General features: G+C 45.3%; 1 protein-coding gene across 1 annotated transcript; it reads left to right on the forward strand.

The window, feature by feature from the left end:
• The first annotated feature begins 915 nt into the window (after positions 1-915).
• TSC1 (TSC complex subunit 1) lies at positions 916-17,117 on the forward strand. Its single transcript, XM_053473289.1, has 22 exons — positions 916-947; positions 6,888-7,075; positions 7,190-7,293; positions 7,808-7,960; positions 8,391-8,535; positions 8,723-8,877; positions 9,155-9,228; positions 9,477-9,643; positions 9,843-9,949; positions 10,475-10,598; positions 10,693-10,796; positions 10,844-10,952; positions 11,210-11,293; positions 12,673-13,228; positions 13,509-13,552; positions 14,141-14,307; positions 14,392-14,574; positions 14,833-14,943; positions 15,232-15,354; positions 15,574-15,761; positions 16,140-16,301; positions 16,443-17,117. Exons 2-22 carry the CDS (start codon positions 6,970-6,972, stop codon positions 16,867-16,869), a joined length of 3,393 nt encoding a protein of 1,130 aa, XP_053329264.1. The 5' UTR covers positions 916-947; positions 6,888-6,969; the 3' UTR covers positions 16,870-17,117.
• The last annotated feature ends 792 nt before the right edge of the window (positions 17,118-17,909 follow it).

A 17,909-nucleotide genomic window follows, 5' to 3' on the forward strand; every position in this document is an offset into this window, starting at 1 on the left:
CCAGTTACTTCTATGGAGGATTCTGCGCATGACCCCATTAAAGACATTCTTGGATTCTGCTGTATCCAATCAGAGCCTGTAAAACGGAACTAGAACAGAGCGGAAGACGTTTCTAGAACGAAACGGCCTTCCGTCCTAGATACCGACCCCGACGCGTTTCTAGCGACCCGAGCCGGTGCCGCAAAATCATAATTTGCGCTTCTAGTTTGTAAATTTTTGGGACAAAACCCATCGAACCCGGCTGAAGGCTTCTGCGTTCCTCACTACGGCCTTGCATTATATGAGAATATACAGACGTGTTTTATCAAACGGGAAGTGAATGTATTTCCTGAGATATATACAGAAAACCAGTCGCCATAGCAACACCACCTAGACCACCAATGAACGGTTGCTCATGGTAACTTGACAAAAAAAATGTGCTCCCCAGCAACCAAATGATTGCCCACCCGATGGCTACTAACAGCATTTATTTATAAGCCCCTCGCAGAGAGTTGGGAGGGTAAAAGTGGTTTTAGTGCAAAAAAAAAAAAAAAAAAAAAAAAAATCCCCAAAAAGCAAAAGAAATAACAAAAACAACACTTTTCTTGGAGGCTTTCAGGAGCCATGACACACACCCCCTGTCCTGAGCTGCCAATTTAATAGCCTGCCAACGACGTCACTGGATCATGTAGTCCCGTCTCTCAGTCACGAGTCGCACGTCGGATTCTCTTGTATCCATCCGCCCATATGAGACCTAAATATCTCTCTCTGTTGCGGAACACCGGGGTCGGTAAATCGTTGTGTACGCGCTGGAGATCGAGTTTTACCACAGAGAGGTAGCTCACAGCAGCTGGAAGTAGGAAGTGAGCCGGGTCAATCGTCGCACTTTTTGACCGCTCAGGCGGAAGGCGAAGCACGGAAGGGGAGGTGGTGCGACGCAAGATGGCGGCGCCCTGAGGAGCTGGAAGGTAAACAGGCTGTTCGCTGGGGAGGACAAAAACACAGGCATCGGGGCGGTGATTCCAGCCAGGGGTCCTGCTTCTGGCTGGTGGGTGGAGAGGAGGTACTCCCGGGGGGCAGAGGCGGCAGCCAGGTAATGGGGCTTTTATTTTTATTTATTTTTTTGTTATATTAAGCCAGGTTCCTTGCGTACCCCATATTAATATCCTAAGTTACCCAAAAGGTGCTGTTTTATTAGGGTGACAGCCCCATTACCCGGAATTGCCACCTGACCCATGGGCCAATAGCTGCTTGCATTGGCGTTGATACACAGAGCCACCCCTGGGCATGACAGCAAGAGATTGACAGGATCTGTCTGCAAACTCTCGAGATACGTAGAATTTGATTGCAGATAATCCTTAACCAGTCGTTGGTCTCGTCTTAGATTCGGGAGCCGTATGCCTATCCCATGCATGGTTAAATCCCCTCACTGTATTGCCCTCTACCACTTCTGCTGGGAGGCTGTTCCACTTATCTATCACCCCCTCTGTAAAGAAAAACTACCTTGCATAACCCCAGTAGGGTTATTACTGGAAAAACTTCTGATGGGATGTGATGAATGCAATGCCTGAGAGTAAATATATAACCGGGTTCTGCTGGCAGGAGGGAAACTTAATACCGCGTACAATGCTAGCTGCGGGGGGGTGCGTGTGAGAATGTACACTACGGTTCAAAAGTTTGGGGTCACACAGTTGTTTTCATGGAAAACAAGGACATTTCTGGCTGTAACATATTTACAAAAAGGGTTTCCTAACCATCAATTAGCCTTTTAAACTTAAACTTGGATCAGCGAATACAATGTGCCATTGGAACACAGGAGTGATGGGAGTGATAAAGGGCCATCGGAACACAGGAGTGATGGGAGTGATAAAGGGCCATCGGAACACAGGAGTGATGGGAGTGATAAAGGGCCATCGGAACACAGGAGTGATGGGAGTGATAAAGGGCCATTGGGACACAGGAGTGATGGGAGTGATAAAGGGCCATTGGAACACAGGAGCGATGGGAGTGATAAAGGGCCATCGGAACACAGGAGTGATGGGAGTGATAAAGGGCCATCGGGACACAGGAGTGATGGGAGTGATAAGGAGTGATGAGCGCCTATGAAGATTCCATTAAAATCAGCCGTTTCCAGCTACAATAGTCATTTACAACATTAACCCTGTTTGCGCTGGATTTCTGATCCATTTCAAGTATAGGAAAGCCGTGTACCGTTGTATATAGGTTGTTGTACCGCGCGGCACTCCTACCGCCTGTAACATGTACAAGAAATGAGGCTCGGATCCGTTAGTGACGACAGACAAGGATTATGTGACTTGAATTCTTGTTTTTATTACCTTTGCAGGCTGACGGCAGCGGGGACTCGACACCCAGCGGCAGCCTGCCAGATAATACGATTCAAGTCACGTAATCCTTCTGGTTACGGATCCAAACACCACCTTATTGTACATTTCCAAGTGACCCCAAACTTTTGAGTGCTTCGTGTGTATATATTTTTATTTTTTTATATCTTTTTTTGGCAGATAATGGGATATTTAATACCCAGCAGATATGAGTCTCGTCAGGCCGCTCGCTTCTAGCACTCGGTAGACATTCAGAAAGAGCTTCAGGGGTTTTCTTTAAAATGATTGTCAAGGAAAATTGTCAGTCGCTTCATGACGGAGAAATCTTAAGTTCTGATGTGGTTGAATTAACTGAAAAGGGAAGTCTTGTGGAAAAATACACTACCCCCCCCCGTACGGCATTGACAAAAAACCTGGTTCTATTTAATTTTCTTCCAATAAACCCCCTTTATCTGCAGGCCGCCGTTGTTGTCAGTCATGTGATATTTTAGGTTGCTTTCCTGCTCAATCACCACACTAAGCTGATGCTTTATGGCAATGCTAACGAAGTCCCTTCCTCCATAGACTTTCATTAGTCGGAGAGTCTTGTTGGTGATTAAGACTGAGGCAGTCTATTGTTTCCCTCAGGCAGTATGATAACCTGCATGAAAACTTATCATGGGGCAAAAACTACATCTGTAGTTTTCATGGCAACTGAACTAGGGGTCTCTCCATCCCACCCGCCCCTGTATGTGATTTCTCCCCTTCTCAATAATCCTTAAACATTGAAACGGAGCTAATGCTAACCAGAGCCCCCCTTTTCACTACCGGCGGCATATCTTAAACACCAGAAATAGCCGACCCCCATGACTTTCCACCCGGTTTGAGGCATGTTTAAAATTAATGTAGTCAGATGACAGGGCTGGAAACTGATTCGATGTTTATCAATACAGATCTTTCTCTCCTTGGGGTAAAATAGTCTCTCAAACTAAATTTGCTCGAAACAAAAAGCACACGTTGTGAGCAGTTGTGTTATGAGTTTAACTCCTTCACGGCAAAGCCTGGGCTTGTAAGGCATTGTGCTTAAGGGGTTAATGGTGCAAGAGGATGTGCTGGCAGTGACTGCTCTTTAATGGATTTAATCATCTTTGCTGCGGGCGATGTGACCCCTTTGTGATGCCATCCATATTTTACCCGTATTTATTACCAATGTGCCGACTGATCACCGTCTTTAAGTGTCTCTCATAGCAGGCAGCGAGGTTAGAAAAGCTAACGGCGGCTCCGTGTCTATTCCGATCCCCGCGCCGTTCCTGGAAAGCTATAGTTAGCAGATCGCAGCGATGGGCGTCCCGTCGGCCCCGGGGGGGGGTCTGAAAGTCATCTTCAGCTTGAGTAGCGTCACAAAGCCACAACCTGCTAAGGTGTTACTGTCGGCACGCAAAATGTTGTGAAAGCCCCTCGGCTCTTCCACTTACTCCCCGTTGTTTGTCAACTCCTGTCCTGGGGTTTTTGTGTCTGGAATACAGATGGAGACGAAGCTTTGCATGCGGTAGGAAGATAATCGGACTGTAAAACACCATTAAAGAGAAGTTACAAAGGATTTAGTCCCCCCCGGTGCTGTATGCAGTAATAGCGCCCCACCCTGGCGCTGTATTATCAGTTGTGTGATATTTTGGGTGACTTTCACCTCGCTGAGCCGATGCTTTATGGCAATGCTAATGAAGTCCATTAATTCATAGACTTTGATAAGTTAGCGTGTCTGACTATGTGATTAAGACTCGGCCATTCTATTGTTTACCGCAGGCAGTAGGTTACGGAGTCAGCTGCCGGTATGGTGCCAGGAGGATACTCATTAATACGCCCCAAACGAGTGTCCTGTTGGCGCTTGTTCTTATTTTGCGTCGTCGTAACTACTTTGTTACCTTTGTACACGTTCGACCTGAAACGTTTGGTTTGGTGGGACAGTACCCCGATTGCCGACCTTCAAGGTGCTCGAGGAACGGAACTTAAGACGCTATAAAGAAACAAAAGTCTCATGCCATGTATGTTTCCATTGGCTGCCGGTTGATTGACACCGCGGATTATCCCGTTAGGGTCGGCCGTTTTCTGAAGTGGGGGGGCTACCGGGATATTATGTGGGGGATCCACTCCTGTAGATGTTGCTGGTGGATTTCCCCGCCATCTGGTGCGCTCGCTTCGAATCCTGGAAGGCAGATCCTTCATTGCTTCCAGTTGGCTTCTTCCATCAGGAGCTGAAGCCGCGGCTGCGATGGTCACATGATCAAAAAGCTATCGGCTCGGATTCTGCTGGCCGGAGGACAAAGCGTTCGTTTTACGGTTGGGTTCCTTATTTGTCGCAGGGATGATCTTTTATTTGGTCGGAAGCCACCATCGCCGTGCCTGTCTATACGCAAATTCTTATTTGGGGAGGGAGGGGGTAATACATATTGTTTCATACTTAGATCTGGGGTGTATTTACATTATTCGGCTGGGTTACACTTGACCCCTTTTCCTATTAAAAGCCCTTTATCGTTGCTTACGATTGAGCACCTTTTTTTAGAGTGAAATGCGTCTGGTGTGAGGATTGCCAATGATCAATAAAGCTTGTTGAAGTAATCAGAGTATTAAGCCTATCCTGCTGTGGTTTTTGGGGTACCCACTAGGGCTGCAACTAACGATTATTTTAATAATCGATTAGTTGGCCGATTATTTTTTCGATTAATCGGATAAAAAAAATGAATGTAAATTTTTCCTTTATTTAAAATAATTTACTAAACAAATGATGTTAAATACAAACAGCAGAATAAAAAAACTTTGATAATACATTTCTTGTCTTTATTTCCCAACCAGCCCCCCAATATATGCACATTTGAGCCCAGGCTTGCCACGCTGCCTCCCAGACATGCCATGCTGCCCCCCCACATATGCCACGCTGCCTCCCACAGCACTCCACGCTGCCTCCCACATATACCACACCACGCTGCCTCCCACATCTGCCACTCCACAATGCCTCCCACATCTGCCACTCCACGCTGCCTCCCACATCTGCCACGCCACGCTGCCTCCCACATCTGCCACTCCACTCTACCCCCCACATGCCACTGTGCCTGATACGCCTTATACCCCCTGAAACACCACTCCATCCTCCCCAGACATGCCACCCTGCCCTCCCCACATATGCCACGCCATGCTGCCTCCCACATCTGCCACTCCACAATGCCTCCCACATATGCCACGCTGCCTCCCACATCTGCCACTCCACGCTGCCTCCCACATCTGCCACTGTGCCTGATACGCCTTATATCCCCTGATACCCCACTCCATCCTCCCCAGACATGCCACCCTGCCTCCCAGACATGCCACTTCTCTACCCCCAGATATGCCTTATACACCCTGATACACCACTCCGTCCTCCCCAGACATGCCACACTGCCCTCCCCACATATGCCTTATATACTGTATATGCCTTATACCCCCAGATATGTCACTTCACTGCCCCCAGGATTTAGATTCCCCTAAATTAACCCTAAACTCCCCATTAACCATAACTGCCCCTAAATTAACCCTTAACACCCCCTTAACCACAGCATCCCCTAAATTAACCCTAAAGACCCCATCAACCACAGCATCCCCTAAATTAACCCTAAACACACCATTAACCACAACTGCCTCAAATTAACCCCAAACACCCCATTAACAGCTGCTCCTAAATTAACCCTAAACACCCTATTAACATAACTGCCCCTAAATTAACCCTAAACACCCAATTAACCACAACTGCCCCTAAATTAACCCTAAACACCCCACTAACCATAACTGCCCCTAAATTAACCCCCACCTCCCCTAACTTTCAGTAGCCCAAATATATATATATATATATATATATATATATATATATATATATATATATATATATATATATATATATATATATACACACACACACATACACATTATATATATATATATACATATATATATATATCTATACACACATACACATTATATATATATATATATGTAGATATACTTACAGTTAGCTGAGTGTCACAGCCATGTGGTTCTGGCCTGGAGAAGGAAGGGGCGGGGCCAGTTGTCACAGTGATTACAGGGAGGGGGAGTAAGTAGGAGCTGCTGCTGTGAGACGGTTAGTCAGACTAAACGGATTATATAATGAGGGGGATTTTTCAGAGCGTTTGCTCTGAAAAAACCCTCATTTTATAATCGATAATAATCGATTCAACTAATCGATAATGAAATTCGTTGCCAACGAATTTCATTATCGATTATTATCGATTTTATCGATTAGTTGTTGCAGCCCTAGTACCCACCATGTGTCTGCAACTCCCCGAGGACTCGCTGCTTTTTCTAACTGTTGGGTTTCCGGGAGTCAGTTTTTTTTCCTTTTATTTTTTGCCTTAGGTGGAAGCCACCTTCCTGTTCCCGGGATCTTCATTTTTATTTCTTCCTCCCCATGGCCTTCTCTCATCGGTCCGTTTGCTCGTTGAACGGCTTAACTTGTTGAGCCGTTTCCTTTTTTTTTTTCCTCTAATCGTAGAAATTAACTTTTCTTTTCTTGCGGTCTAGTTTGGAGGAGGCACAGATGAGGGACCCGCTGTGACCTTTCCCCTCCGATTTCCAGTCACCAGCAAGTATACCGTAGAGCAGGATGGCTCAACAAACCAATGTGTTGGACCATCTCCATCTGCTGGAATCTCCAGACCTGCAGCAACTGGACGACATCCATAGGCTTATAAGAGACCACCTCAAATCAGGTGTGTGTCGCCCCCCCCCCTCGGCAAGATGATAAATACAACGTTTAGTGTAAAGCCATTCCTCGAGCGGACTGATTTCCTAACCCTGAATCATGGCTTCTCTCTCTCTAACAGATCGCTCCCCCGTGTTGGTAAATAACCTAGTGGAACATTATCTGGAAACCAACTCAGAGCAAGCAATGCTAATCCTATCCATGGTTCCAGAACCGCATGACAAGGTAAATGTGCCTGCGCAATGACATCAACTCACAGAAACTTAAAGGGGGGAAGCCCTGCGAAAAAGTGTGTTTTAACACTTAGTTACAGTCCTGGATACGATCGCGTACCTTGACATTGTGTGTGATGCTTTGGGGGACTCTCCCGGCTCAAACACCACACTGAGCGGATGCTTTATGGCAGTGCTAATGAAGTCTGTCCCTCCATAGGCTTGCATTAGTCACAGTGTTCAACTTTGTGATTAGGACATTTGAGTCATTCTATTGTTTCCCACAGGCAGTGTGATAAGGGGTCAGGTGTTTAGTAGATCGAGGCTCAGATAACAGAGCGAGAACCTCATACAAACGGCTGATATGCAGCTGCCTGAAAACATTATATTATGGGGTGTTAATGATGTTAATTATATTTAAAAGGGAGCAAGTAACTAACTTATGCTGGAGCTGTTAACGGAGTTATCAAACTTCCTAAATATATTTAACCCGAACTGCTAATTCTTATTCATTTCACCCACTACAGCACCTTTTGGACAAAATAAACGAGTATTTGGGCAAAGCTGCTACTCGTCTGCCCACCTTGGCGCTGCTTGGTCATGTGATTCGCCGTCAGCCATCCTGGAAGCACAAATTGTCCCAAGCAACCGTCCTGCAGTCCTTGATAAAGTGTCTGAAGGTACAGCTCGTTTTTCTAAATGTATTTATACAGCCATCAAAAAAAAAAAAAAAAAAAAGCACGTGTTTAACCCCTTCATGCTCACAATGCATTGTTTTTAATGGGTTTAAGGACAACCTATTGCCTCAATCAGCCGGTCACTCACGCAAATGCAAGTTCTTTCTGCACATCGGGGGGCTCGGCCCCCTGGATATCGCGTTGGACTAATGTATTACCTGCAAGCCAAGGAGCTGGCTGCTTGGAAACTGCAAACATATAGAGGGGATTCTGAATCCCCCCTGCATGCATTTGCACTGGAATAAAGTTAATTTAAGGATATCCTATATGCATTAAATGCGTAGGACGGCTGAAGTTCCCCTTTAAACAGAAAACACTCCAATTTCCATTGTTTTACAAATTTATTTTACTAATGTCTTGTACTGGTTTGCAGGTGGACACAGATATCGTGATTCTCACCACGGGCGTCCTCGTTCTAATAACGGTGCTGCCAATGATTCCACAATCCGGGAAACAGTATCTCCATGAGTTCTTTGACATATACGGACGTCTTTCGGCCTGGTGCCTGAAGAACCCCGGTAAGTGGACGTGAAATGGAAATCAAACGAGCCCTCCAAAGCAAAAGCAAAGTGTTGGCCCGAATAAGCTCACAATGCAGGATTTTGCCCGTTTTAAAGTAAATCTGACCCATTAACCATATGATTGATGAGTTCCGCTCCGTGAATTCTCTCGCTCCCCATAAAACACGGACGCTCGCTTTTTCAGGCCACGCGGCAGAGATTTGCCTGATCCATCTCCACGCCAGCGTGTACGCTCTTTTCCACCGGCTTTATGGGATGTATCCGTGCAACTTTGTGTCCTTCCTGCGCTCCCATTACAGCATGAAGGAAAACTTGGAGACTTTCGAAGAAATAGTCAAGGTACGACTGGGATTTTGAGTAATGTGACCGGTTCATCACGCAGTTAATAAAATAAATAACCCTACTGTGTTAAAGCAGGGAACTCCAAGTGATGCCGGGGATGGTTGTGGCCCTAAATGATGTCTTCCACTGAGATTTCAGCTCAAACTGTAGTCAAGGATCAAGCTAGCTCTGTATATCGGATAAAGTGCCGTTTTGTAAGAAGCCGAGTGGGGTTTGGCCTGTAACATACATGAAGAATTCAGCTGTGTATGTAATACATGCGTGTTCTTTTCAGCCAATGATGGAGCATGTACGGATACACCCGGAACTGGTCACTGGCTCCAAAGACCATGAACTCGATCCCGGCAGGTATGATGTCATGGCGAAAGCTTGGAATACGCAGAGATTCCATCATCAAACCATCTCTTGGAATAGTGGGGCTCTTTCCCTTGTTGACCCCCCCCCCCCCCCATTTCTTTGCGTGGTTCATGTTGCTTATAAACGGCTAAGGATATAATGGTGCATTCAGTGGGTTGTAGTTGAGGGTTTTCATTTCTCTGGATATTCCTTTGATCTAAAGGCTGGCTCCTTCGTGTTTTGTTGTTTTTTGTGTCCAGATGGAAGAGGCTAGAAACCCATGACATCGTTGTCGAATGTGCCAAGATCTCACTGGACCCGTGCGAGGCGTCCTACGAGGAAGGGTACTCCCCGCATTCCACCCGCATCTGGAAGAGACAGCAGGATTCTGCGTCCAGCCCCTACACCGAAGTTGGTAACAATTATGGTGGGTAACTTTATTTTTCTCCACCGCAGAGTTATTACTGTATAATATAGGATGCCAAGCTTTATGCTTCCAGAATGAGAGGGGGGAGGTTCAAGTCTGTCTGTTTGGAGCAGACTGATTACATACCGAACGGCATTTAGAGGATCTGTCCTTTTTTTAAATAAAATTTTTTAATGCAACTACCCTCCTTCCCATTTAGGAAGCAACCCTTCAACACCCTTTGCGTCTGCCAGCCTGTGTACACAGGGCTCGCGGCTTCACCATATTGGCACCCACGCCCTCCGATTGCAAGCCGAGGCGCAGCAGGTAAGCCTTAGGTTTCAATGAATGCACAGATTGGCACAAAATCCTTATTGAAGAAAAGGAGGATAATGCGGTCTCCTCTAGGGATGTCTAATTTATCGTGGCTCTCTTGGACCGTTCCCAGTGAACTAGGTAACGTGAGCCTGAAGTGTCCTGTCGCAGTTACAATTTATGTGTAGTACCTTTTGTCCAAAACACACACACAAAAAAAACTTGGTATTGATTGATTGTAAAAAAAAACAAAAAACCTGCCTTTTTCTTGTATTAACATATCGGCTTACCTAATGTGAAAGTTGTGATGCGTTTGCAGTAAAAGGAAGCTTACAAAGTTACAATGTTACACGAGCAGCCGGTCAGGATGTCATCATCCAAAACCTCATTCTTGGCACAGCGCACGTGTTTTGTATTTTAAACTAATTTGCCTAAAAAGTTCCTAATTATATATATATATATATATATATATATATATCTGTTTTCTTTAATTTCATACCATACACTTACATTTGTGTTCTGCATCTCTGTTCTTAGGACTCTATCTGGAGCCCCTCCAGTGTATGTGGAATGACCACCCCACCCAACTCTCCTGTCGCTACTTCTGCCGACGGTTCGCAGGCTCCCTTTCGACCCCCCAGCAAAGCACTCGGCACACCCGGTAGGCTTTGGAGTTGAAACAAGTTGCCCGAAATGGTTTCGAAAACGTCCGTCCTGCGTTATAATGCCCTCTTCCCTTCATTTTTATTCCTTAGGTGCAAAAGGCACTCCTCTGGGAACCCCAGCCACCTCCCCTCCTCCAGTTGGCACCTATGATGATGTTCTGCACATACAATCTACTGCAACTCCCCCAAAAAAGGCAAGCTAACATGGCGTCCATATGGATGTCCCTCTTTATCCTGTTAGTACGTTGACTTTTATTATTTTTTTTTTTTTTTGTCATCACAGATAGAACCTTTAGATCATAAGAGGTCCGTGGGAAACCAGCTGCAAGTCCAAAGAGAAAAGGATCCAGGTGAGATAATGGGGTCCGTACACCGCGCTTGCTGATTTTCCATTAGCCGGTGAATATCCTAAGATTTGGGGTACTTGAAGTGGAGATAATATATTCTCTCACATATTGAACATACCAATTCCTTATACTACGATGCATTTATAGTTAAAGGGGTTTCCTTGGTGTTTGAGGCCATCAATTTTTATGCTGGCAATATTGTGTGTGTTTTTTTTTATTAATTATTATTATTAATAAACAATTTGTATTTTTTTCCTTAGAAGAAACCCCCAAGACTGTTTCACTCAGCGAGCTTCAAGACCTCATAGGCTCTTTAGCTGCCGACCACAACAACACAGAAGAAGGTGAGATCCGCTGTGTGTGAAATATACGTTTCACGGTTTGGGGATGGGGTTAAAGAGTGGCTCGCTGTCCCTGGAGGCAGCTATTCATGGCTGATTTTCCAATGTGATGGATAAAATAAAGCAAGTATTTTTTTCTCCCCCGTTTTTATAACCTAAGCGCTTGTGCTGATATACTACACCTGTACCTGCTGATAATCATCCCAGTGTTTATTTCTTTAAAGATGGGCTCATGTACACGGGTTACGCATATGGTCCAGCACATTGATACTGCATTGTATGTAGAAAGATCTTCTGTAACGATGCAATGAGAATCTGATTAATCTGCCATAACGCAGCACAAGCAGAGCCAGACCCCGGCTGACTATGGCCAAAACCACCATGCCCTCTGGATGGGTCCTCTGGTACGTCCTTCTGGACATGCAGGATGAATGAATTGCTTGAATTCCACCCCAACCTCCGACAAGACTGAAAGAGCCGGGCTTTTTAGTACTATTTGGCTTTTGCGTCTCTGGTCAGTAAAAATAAATGGGAGTCCCTCTTGTTAGATGGGCCATATTCCTTGTATACCTGCACTGGCAACAAATCAATCTTTGTGTACCTTGTATGGTCCTAAAAGAATCTTTCCTCTGATGGCCTTTCAATGTGATGTCCCATAGATTGTATTGTAGTCCTCAAAGTTTGTGGCCCTTGTTGCTGAAACTTGCCATAGATAGTGGACCTTTTTATAAAATGTTATTTCTTTTACCCAACATGAGGTCTAATAATATCTCCTGTTTCAGGACAGAAGATGAACGGTGATGGTAGGTTTTTGTTGTTGAAAGGTTTTCATCTTAAAAGATAAAACCAGCAGGAGAGCTGGCGGCACCTGTGCTCACGGTGATGGATGGATGGGGGTCACATTAGTATTTCTCATAAGGATTGAAAAAGAACGTTCGGCTTTTATTCACACGTTGGGCATCGCTTGGTGGCACAGTGGGGGCATCTTTAGACTCCTTTTTGGTTTTGCTCACTGAACCCTTTCTTGTTAATAATTTTCTATTGGTGAAGTCTGTTTTTCTTCAATACGGATTTCTGTGCCCTCCTTTTTTTTTTCCTGGACTGTTAAATGTCTTCGATTAGACCTGCACAACATCGTCTGAATCCTCATGATCTATGTGGAGTCCATAAATGGGTTCACAGATCTTGGTGAGCCACTTCCGTAATGACCAGGTACCAGGAGGGAATCATGTTTTCCAATACCTGATCATCAACTGTATTTGATTTTGAGTAATGTTTCTAAGGTCCAAGATGCATCGATGAGGAGTACATATAAGACAGGTCTGTGGTGCATTTCTTTTTTAATTTTCCCTCTTGTCACCATATCTCCTCTTCACCCTCAGCTGCCATATCCCAGGAGCTATCTCAGTTCACCACGATTGATCACGAGCCAGCTATTCGACGAGGAGGCTTCGATTCACCGTTTTGTCCCCCATGTGACAGCCACCACGGTTCTCAGAAAAAGATGGCCGCATGTGGGGTATCCCACAACTCAGAGCAGTCGGCAACAGACAGGTTCCACAACGGATCTCAAGACCCCTCCAAGCAGGCGTTCACCCCCATCGAGCCACCCAACGGCATGGAGAATGGTAGCCTCTCAGGGAAACAACAAGCCCCAAACTCTTTGCCCAATTCCAGGAACATCTTCACTCCCAGCCCCTGCAATTCTCAGGCTCACTGTAAGGCGTGCTTCAGTTCAATCTCCTACGAGCATCTGTTTGAGCTGGCATTGCCCAAAACCGCCAACCTGTTCATTTGTAAGAAGACAGATGAACTCAGCAAGAATGTAAAATGTAGCCCAGAAGAGGCAGAAGAACAGAGGAGCTCATTGTCCCCTGCGGAGGTGCTTGACCGGCTGATACAGCTGGGAGCTGATGCCCATACCAAAGAGCTGAACAAGTGAGTGTGATCTTTGCCATTGTGGGTAATCCCATTCAATGCCTTCTGTTCTGTCAATGAAGCATCTTGACTCGGCTCTCGCTCTTGACGCCGACCTTTCCACTGTTGCTTTTGGTCACTTTTACTTTACTTGGAGTGTGGTAGATAAGTGGAACAAGTACCCAGCAGAAGTGGGAGAGGCTAATACAGTCAGGGAGTTTAAGCATATGCCTCCTGAATATTAAATGAAATATAACATTCTATGATTAGAGATCATTTCTCTTTGTGATTTATTTTCCAGGTTGCCTTTACCCACCAAATCAGCTGACTGGACTCATTTTGGAGGTATGTGTTTAGCTCGTTTGTTTTTCCTCTTTGAGCTTGAGTGTGAGTACAGTGCTGTATAAACTAAGGTAGGGCCGCGCATACGAAAAGCCGCTAGAACCATTGTAGTAACGGAGCATCAGATATTCCTAAAACTTCTAGGTGATACTGTAACTTTGTTAGTGGTTCCCCTTTAAATAGCTGTTCTTGGATTAGATTATTCAGAAGTTTGGGGCCACTTACAAATGTCCTTGTTTTGAGAGAAAACCCAGTTTTGTTCAATAAAATCCAGCGCAGACAGGGTTTTTAATGGAATCTCTTCATAGGCGTTCATCACTCTTTATCACTCCCATCACTCCTGTGTTCCAATGGCCCTTTATCACTCCCATCACTCCTGTGTTCCAATGGCCCTTTATCACTCCCATCACTCCTGTGTGTGATTGAATAACAGCGTATATAGTTTACCTGAAATTAAAGGGCTAACTGAAAACACAATGCAATTTTTTTTTCTCCCCTCTTTCGGAGAAAGCGCTCGGTGCAGTTGTTGTCCAGGATTAAAAGGAAATTACCGACGTGTAATATCTTGCCCTGGTGTATTTTTAACGGCAGGTTCCCCGCCGTCAGATGAGATCCAGACGCTTCGAAACCAGCTGGTGCTTCTCCATAACCAACTCTTGTATGAGAGGTTCAAAAGACAGCAGCACGCGATGCGCAATCGCCGTCTTCTGCGCAAGGTCATTAAGGTGACAACACTGGAGGAACAGAATGCTGCTATGGTGAGGCCCCCCCCACCTGTTTCCCTTCTTCTCCCTTTCTGAAGGTCATTGTAGTGATTCACAAACCTTCAATGTTCTTTGCAGAGGAACCAGTTAAAGATGCAAGAATTGGACATCAATTCGTTTAAGCAGAGCCTCTTTGCGGAGCAGGCGCGGTACAAGAGACTTCAGGAGGAGCGAGACACTGTGATCACGCAGCTCCACAGCCAGATCCGGCAGCTCCAGGACGACCGCGAGGAGTACTACAACCAGAGCCAGGAGCTGCAGGTGGGGGCTCTCCTCGAACGCCAGATCAGGGAGCACGGCCCTGAATGTCCCGTGATGCTTTGAAATGGTCTCGTTAAATCTGTCTGACTCTTATCTGCTAAAGATTTAGGATCTAGGTTTTGAGCAGTTGCTGGAAATGTCTCTCGAGTTTCTATGACCTAGAAAAATTAACTTAATTGTCGCTTCATCGGGTTTGCTTGTGTTAACCGCAAAGTGTCCAGAGTGTGGTGTAGATGACTGTCTGTTATCTTTACCCAGACCAAGCTTGAGGACTGCCGCAGTATGATTGCAGACCTGAGGTCAGAGCTGAAATTAGCCAACAACAAGGTGTGCCATACGGAACTACGGCTCAGCCAGGTGTCTCAGAAGGTACGTTCCCTGCTGCCGCTTTCTTTCTCCTTTTCCCCGTTTCCATGTTTTTCACCTTGGAGCAGGTTTTTTGATCCCGATCCACCCGCCGTGGTGTCTTCTCAGAAATTAAGGATCCCTGGGATTTCCATTGGTTCACAATATTGCTCTGCAACTCCGACCTTACTGTATACCAAAAAAGCAAATAAAGCATATCGCCCTTTGCCATCCACAGCAACCAAAAACCTGCCGTCGCCATCATGAATGATAAAAGCATTGCCGTGTAACCCTTTTATCTTATTCTGCTAGCTCTCCAATAGCGAGTCTGTCCAGCATCAGATGGAGTTCTTAAACAGGCAGCTGTTGATTCTGGGCGAGGTGAATGAATTATATGTGGAACAGCTTCAGCATAAACACACCAACTCAACGAAGGTATGTTGTGAGTCTACAAAAAGCTTTGGGGGGTGGTACGTGGCAACAGCAAAAAAACAAAAAAATGCATCTCTATAAAGAGCGGCTACCAAAATGATATTGAAACGTGTTGCGTGCTAAATTTGGTAATTCATTCGCTTATTCTTTATCCCCAACTTTTGGAATGTACGCACCTTCCTCTAATATGAATAAAGGGGACATTTTTAATTTTTTTCCCAGGAGGTGGATATGCTGCAGGCCTCCTTCCGGAAGGAGCTAGAGAAGGCACGCAGTCAGGTTGCTCAGCAGAGTCAAAGGTTGGAGTTCACCCAGAAACGCATAGTGGAGCTCGAGGCTCAGCTGGCCAAGAAGGAACTGCTGTTCTTGGAGCAGAAGAAGTTCTTGGAGGACGTCAAAGCAAAAAGCAGGTAACTGACCTCCTTCCAAACTTTAGGAAAGCAGAAATGGATGCCCCATCAGTGGGATCATTTTACATGTATATTTTGTTTGCACCAAAGGACATACAATTTTTACTGAATAATAAAGGGAAGGTACTGTAAGTGTAGCCATGTAAGTGGGGGATGTGGGACAAGAGCTATAGGATGGGAATGAGAACGGCAGAGTATTGAAGGTAATGAGGATGGCTTTCATGGAGATGCGCTGCTTTATAGGAAGTCGGTATAGTAAAGAACATTCCATGAAATTCCAGACAAGCTTAAATATACTTGCTCCAAATGACTATAGCGAGCAGCCAATGCTTTGAAATAAGGAGGCATCTGCTAACTTGCAATGTTTCGTCTGCTCAGAGGTCAGCTACAGGCCGCAGAAAGCAGGTACAGCGCCCAGAAAAGAATAACGCAGGTCTTTGAAAGGGAAATCCTTAGTCTGTATAGCAGGCTCGAGAAGGAAGGTCTTACGAAAAATCGTCCAGAAGAGAAAGCGGAAACCGCGGAAGCTGCAGAGGAAAGGTGAGAAGAATTGTCGATGGTTCACATGTAAATTTGAGCATCTCATAAACTTAAGACATAAGATGTTTGGGGGGGTTTTAGGTCTTTTCCCCCCCCCCCAATATATTAATATTGACTTTTAATAAGGACGTCCTTTTTCAGGTGCTATACCACCAGTGCAAGTGTTCTCGTCCCCGAGGTTGGCATCCAAGAGGAGGTGAATGGTGGTAGCAATGGCAATAGGTCGCCCGCCCACCGGATGGTCGCGAGCAGAAGCGGCAGCAGCACCTCCACCCCGGAAAAAGGAGCGAGCTTACTGCTTAACCGCCGAGAATTCCTGGAGCTTCCTCCCGCCGGCCATGTGACTATCGGCTCGTTCCCGAATGCCAAAAGCATCCTTGGCATCAGGACCCGCGAGCTGTTTCGTAATAAGAGCGAGAGCCATTGTGATGAGGAGGGCATCAGCAGCCTCTCTGACTTCTTGAAGACAGAGTTGTGTCAGGATCCAAACGCAGAGGACATCTCCCCCGACACGAGCAACGCGGAAGCGCCATCTGTGACTGATATCCAAACCATGGACTACGAATAGACCCGCCGCCGCAGTTAGGAGATAAGCAATCAGTGTTACTTTCCTTCTGGCTCCTGGCTTACGGACTTGGTGTCTGAGCCGTCGATAAACTCTCTTGCTACTTCTGCCGTGCATCGGTAGCAGGCCTCCTGAACTGGAAAGTAGCATCGCTAGACTCTGACCTATAAATGGATGTTTTCCTCCGACCCTTCTCTCTTTAATTTCCATCATCTCAGTTTGACTTCAGGTTTCTCTCTTTTTTTGCTTTCAGTTTTCAGATTTGACAATGGTGCAAACAATGACACTCGACGTGGTTTGCTCCCTCCCCCAAAAAACCCAGATTTCTGGACATTCCCATCTAATCTCTAATACCCGGTGCAGAATGACTTTAGTTTTGCTTGTTTTTGCGTAATTAGTCCTTGTTTTTTCGTTCTTTATGCTGTTCTTGAGGCCGAGGAACCTCGGTACGAGAAGGTTGGATCTCTACCACCATTTCCACCTAGATTGGCAGGGTTTGCTACGGTCTAGTCCTGTCTTCCTCTCGCACTGAAGCACGACAGCTCAGTACGGCATATATCGCTTATTAGAAGTGACCTCATTATTAGCTGGATGACAAAATGACATAAGGGACCAATTGCCTTCAGGCTCTTAACTACTCCCCTTTCACGTTCTTATTTTGTTTTCCCCTTTGCAGACAAAGCAAAGGCATCGGTTTGAGACCTTTCCTAAACTTTGCTATAGCACCTTCAAAAGACCGTGTTGTCATGGAAACACTACACAGCCACTTTTATTATTATTTTTTATAGAAAAAAAAAATACTTAAACACTTCAACTGAATCTGCACCTTTTTTTTTTTTTTGAGGGGAAAATTCTTATTCAAAAGTGAAAGTTTGTTACTTGCCACCATTTTTGAGAAGTCCTGCAAAAAAAAAATCTAACGTTATCCAGTCTTCTCCCATGTACTTAATTACAGATGTCGCCATTAAAATGCTCTTGTTTCACCTGAAATTTGGCAAAATTAATGAAATCATTAATTAAAAAAATATATATTAAAAAAAAAA

The sequence above is a fragment of the Spea bombifrons genome, chromosome 8 (genome assembly GCF_027358695.1).
Source record: "Spea bombifrons isolate aSpeBom1 chromosome 8, aSpeBom1.2.pri, whole genome shotgun sequence".
Lineage (NCBI taxonomy): Eukaryota > Metazoa > Chordata > Amphibia > Anura > Pelobatidae > Spea > Spea bombifrons.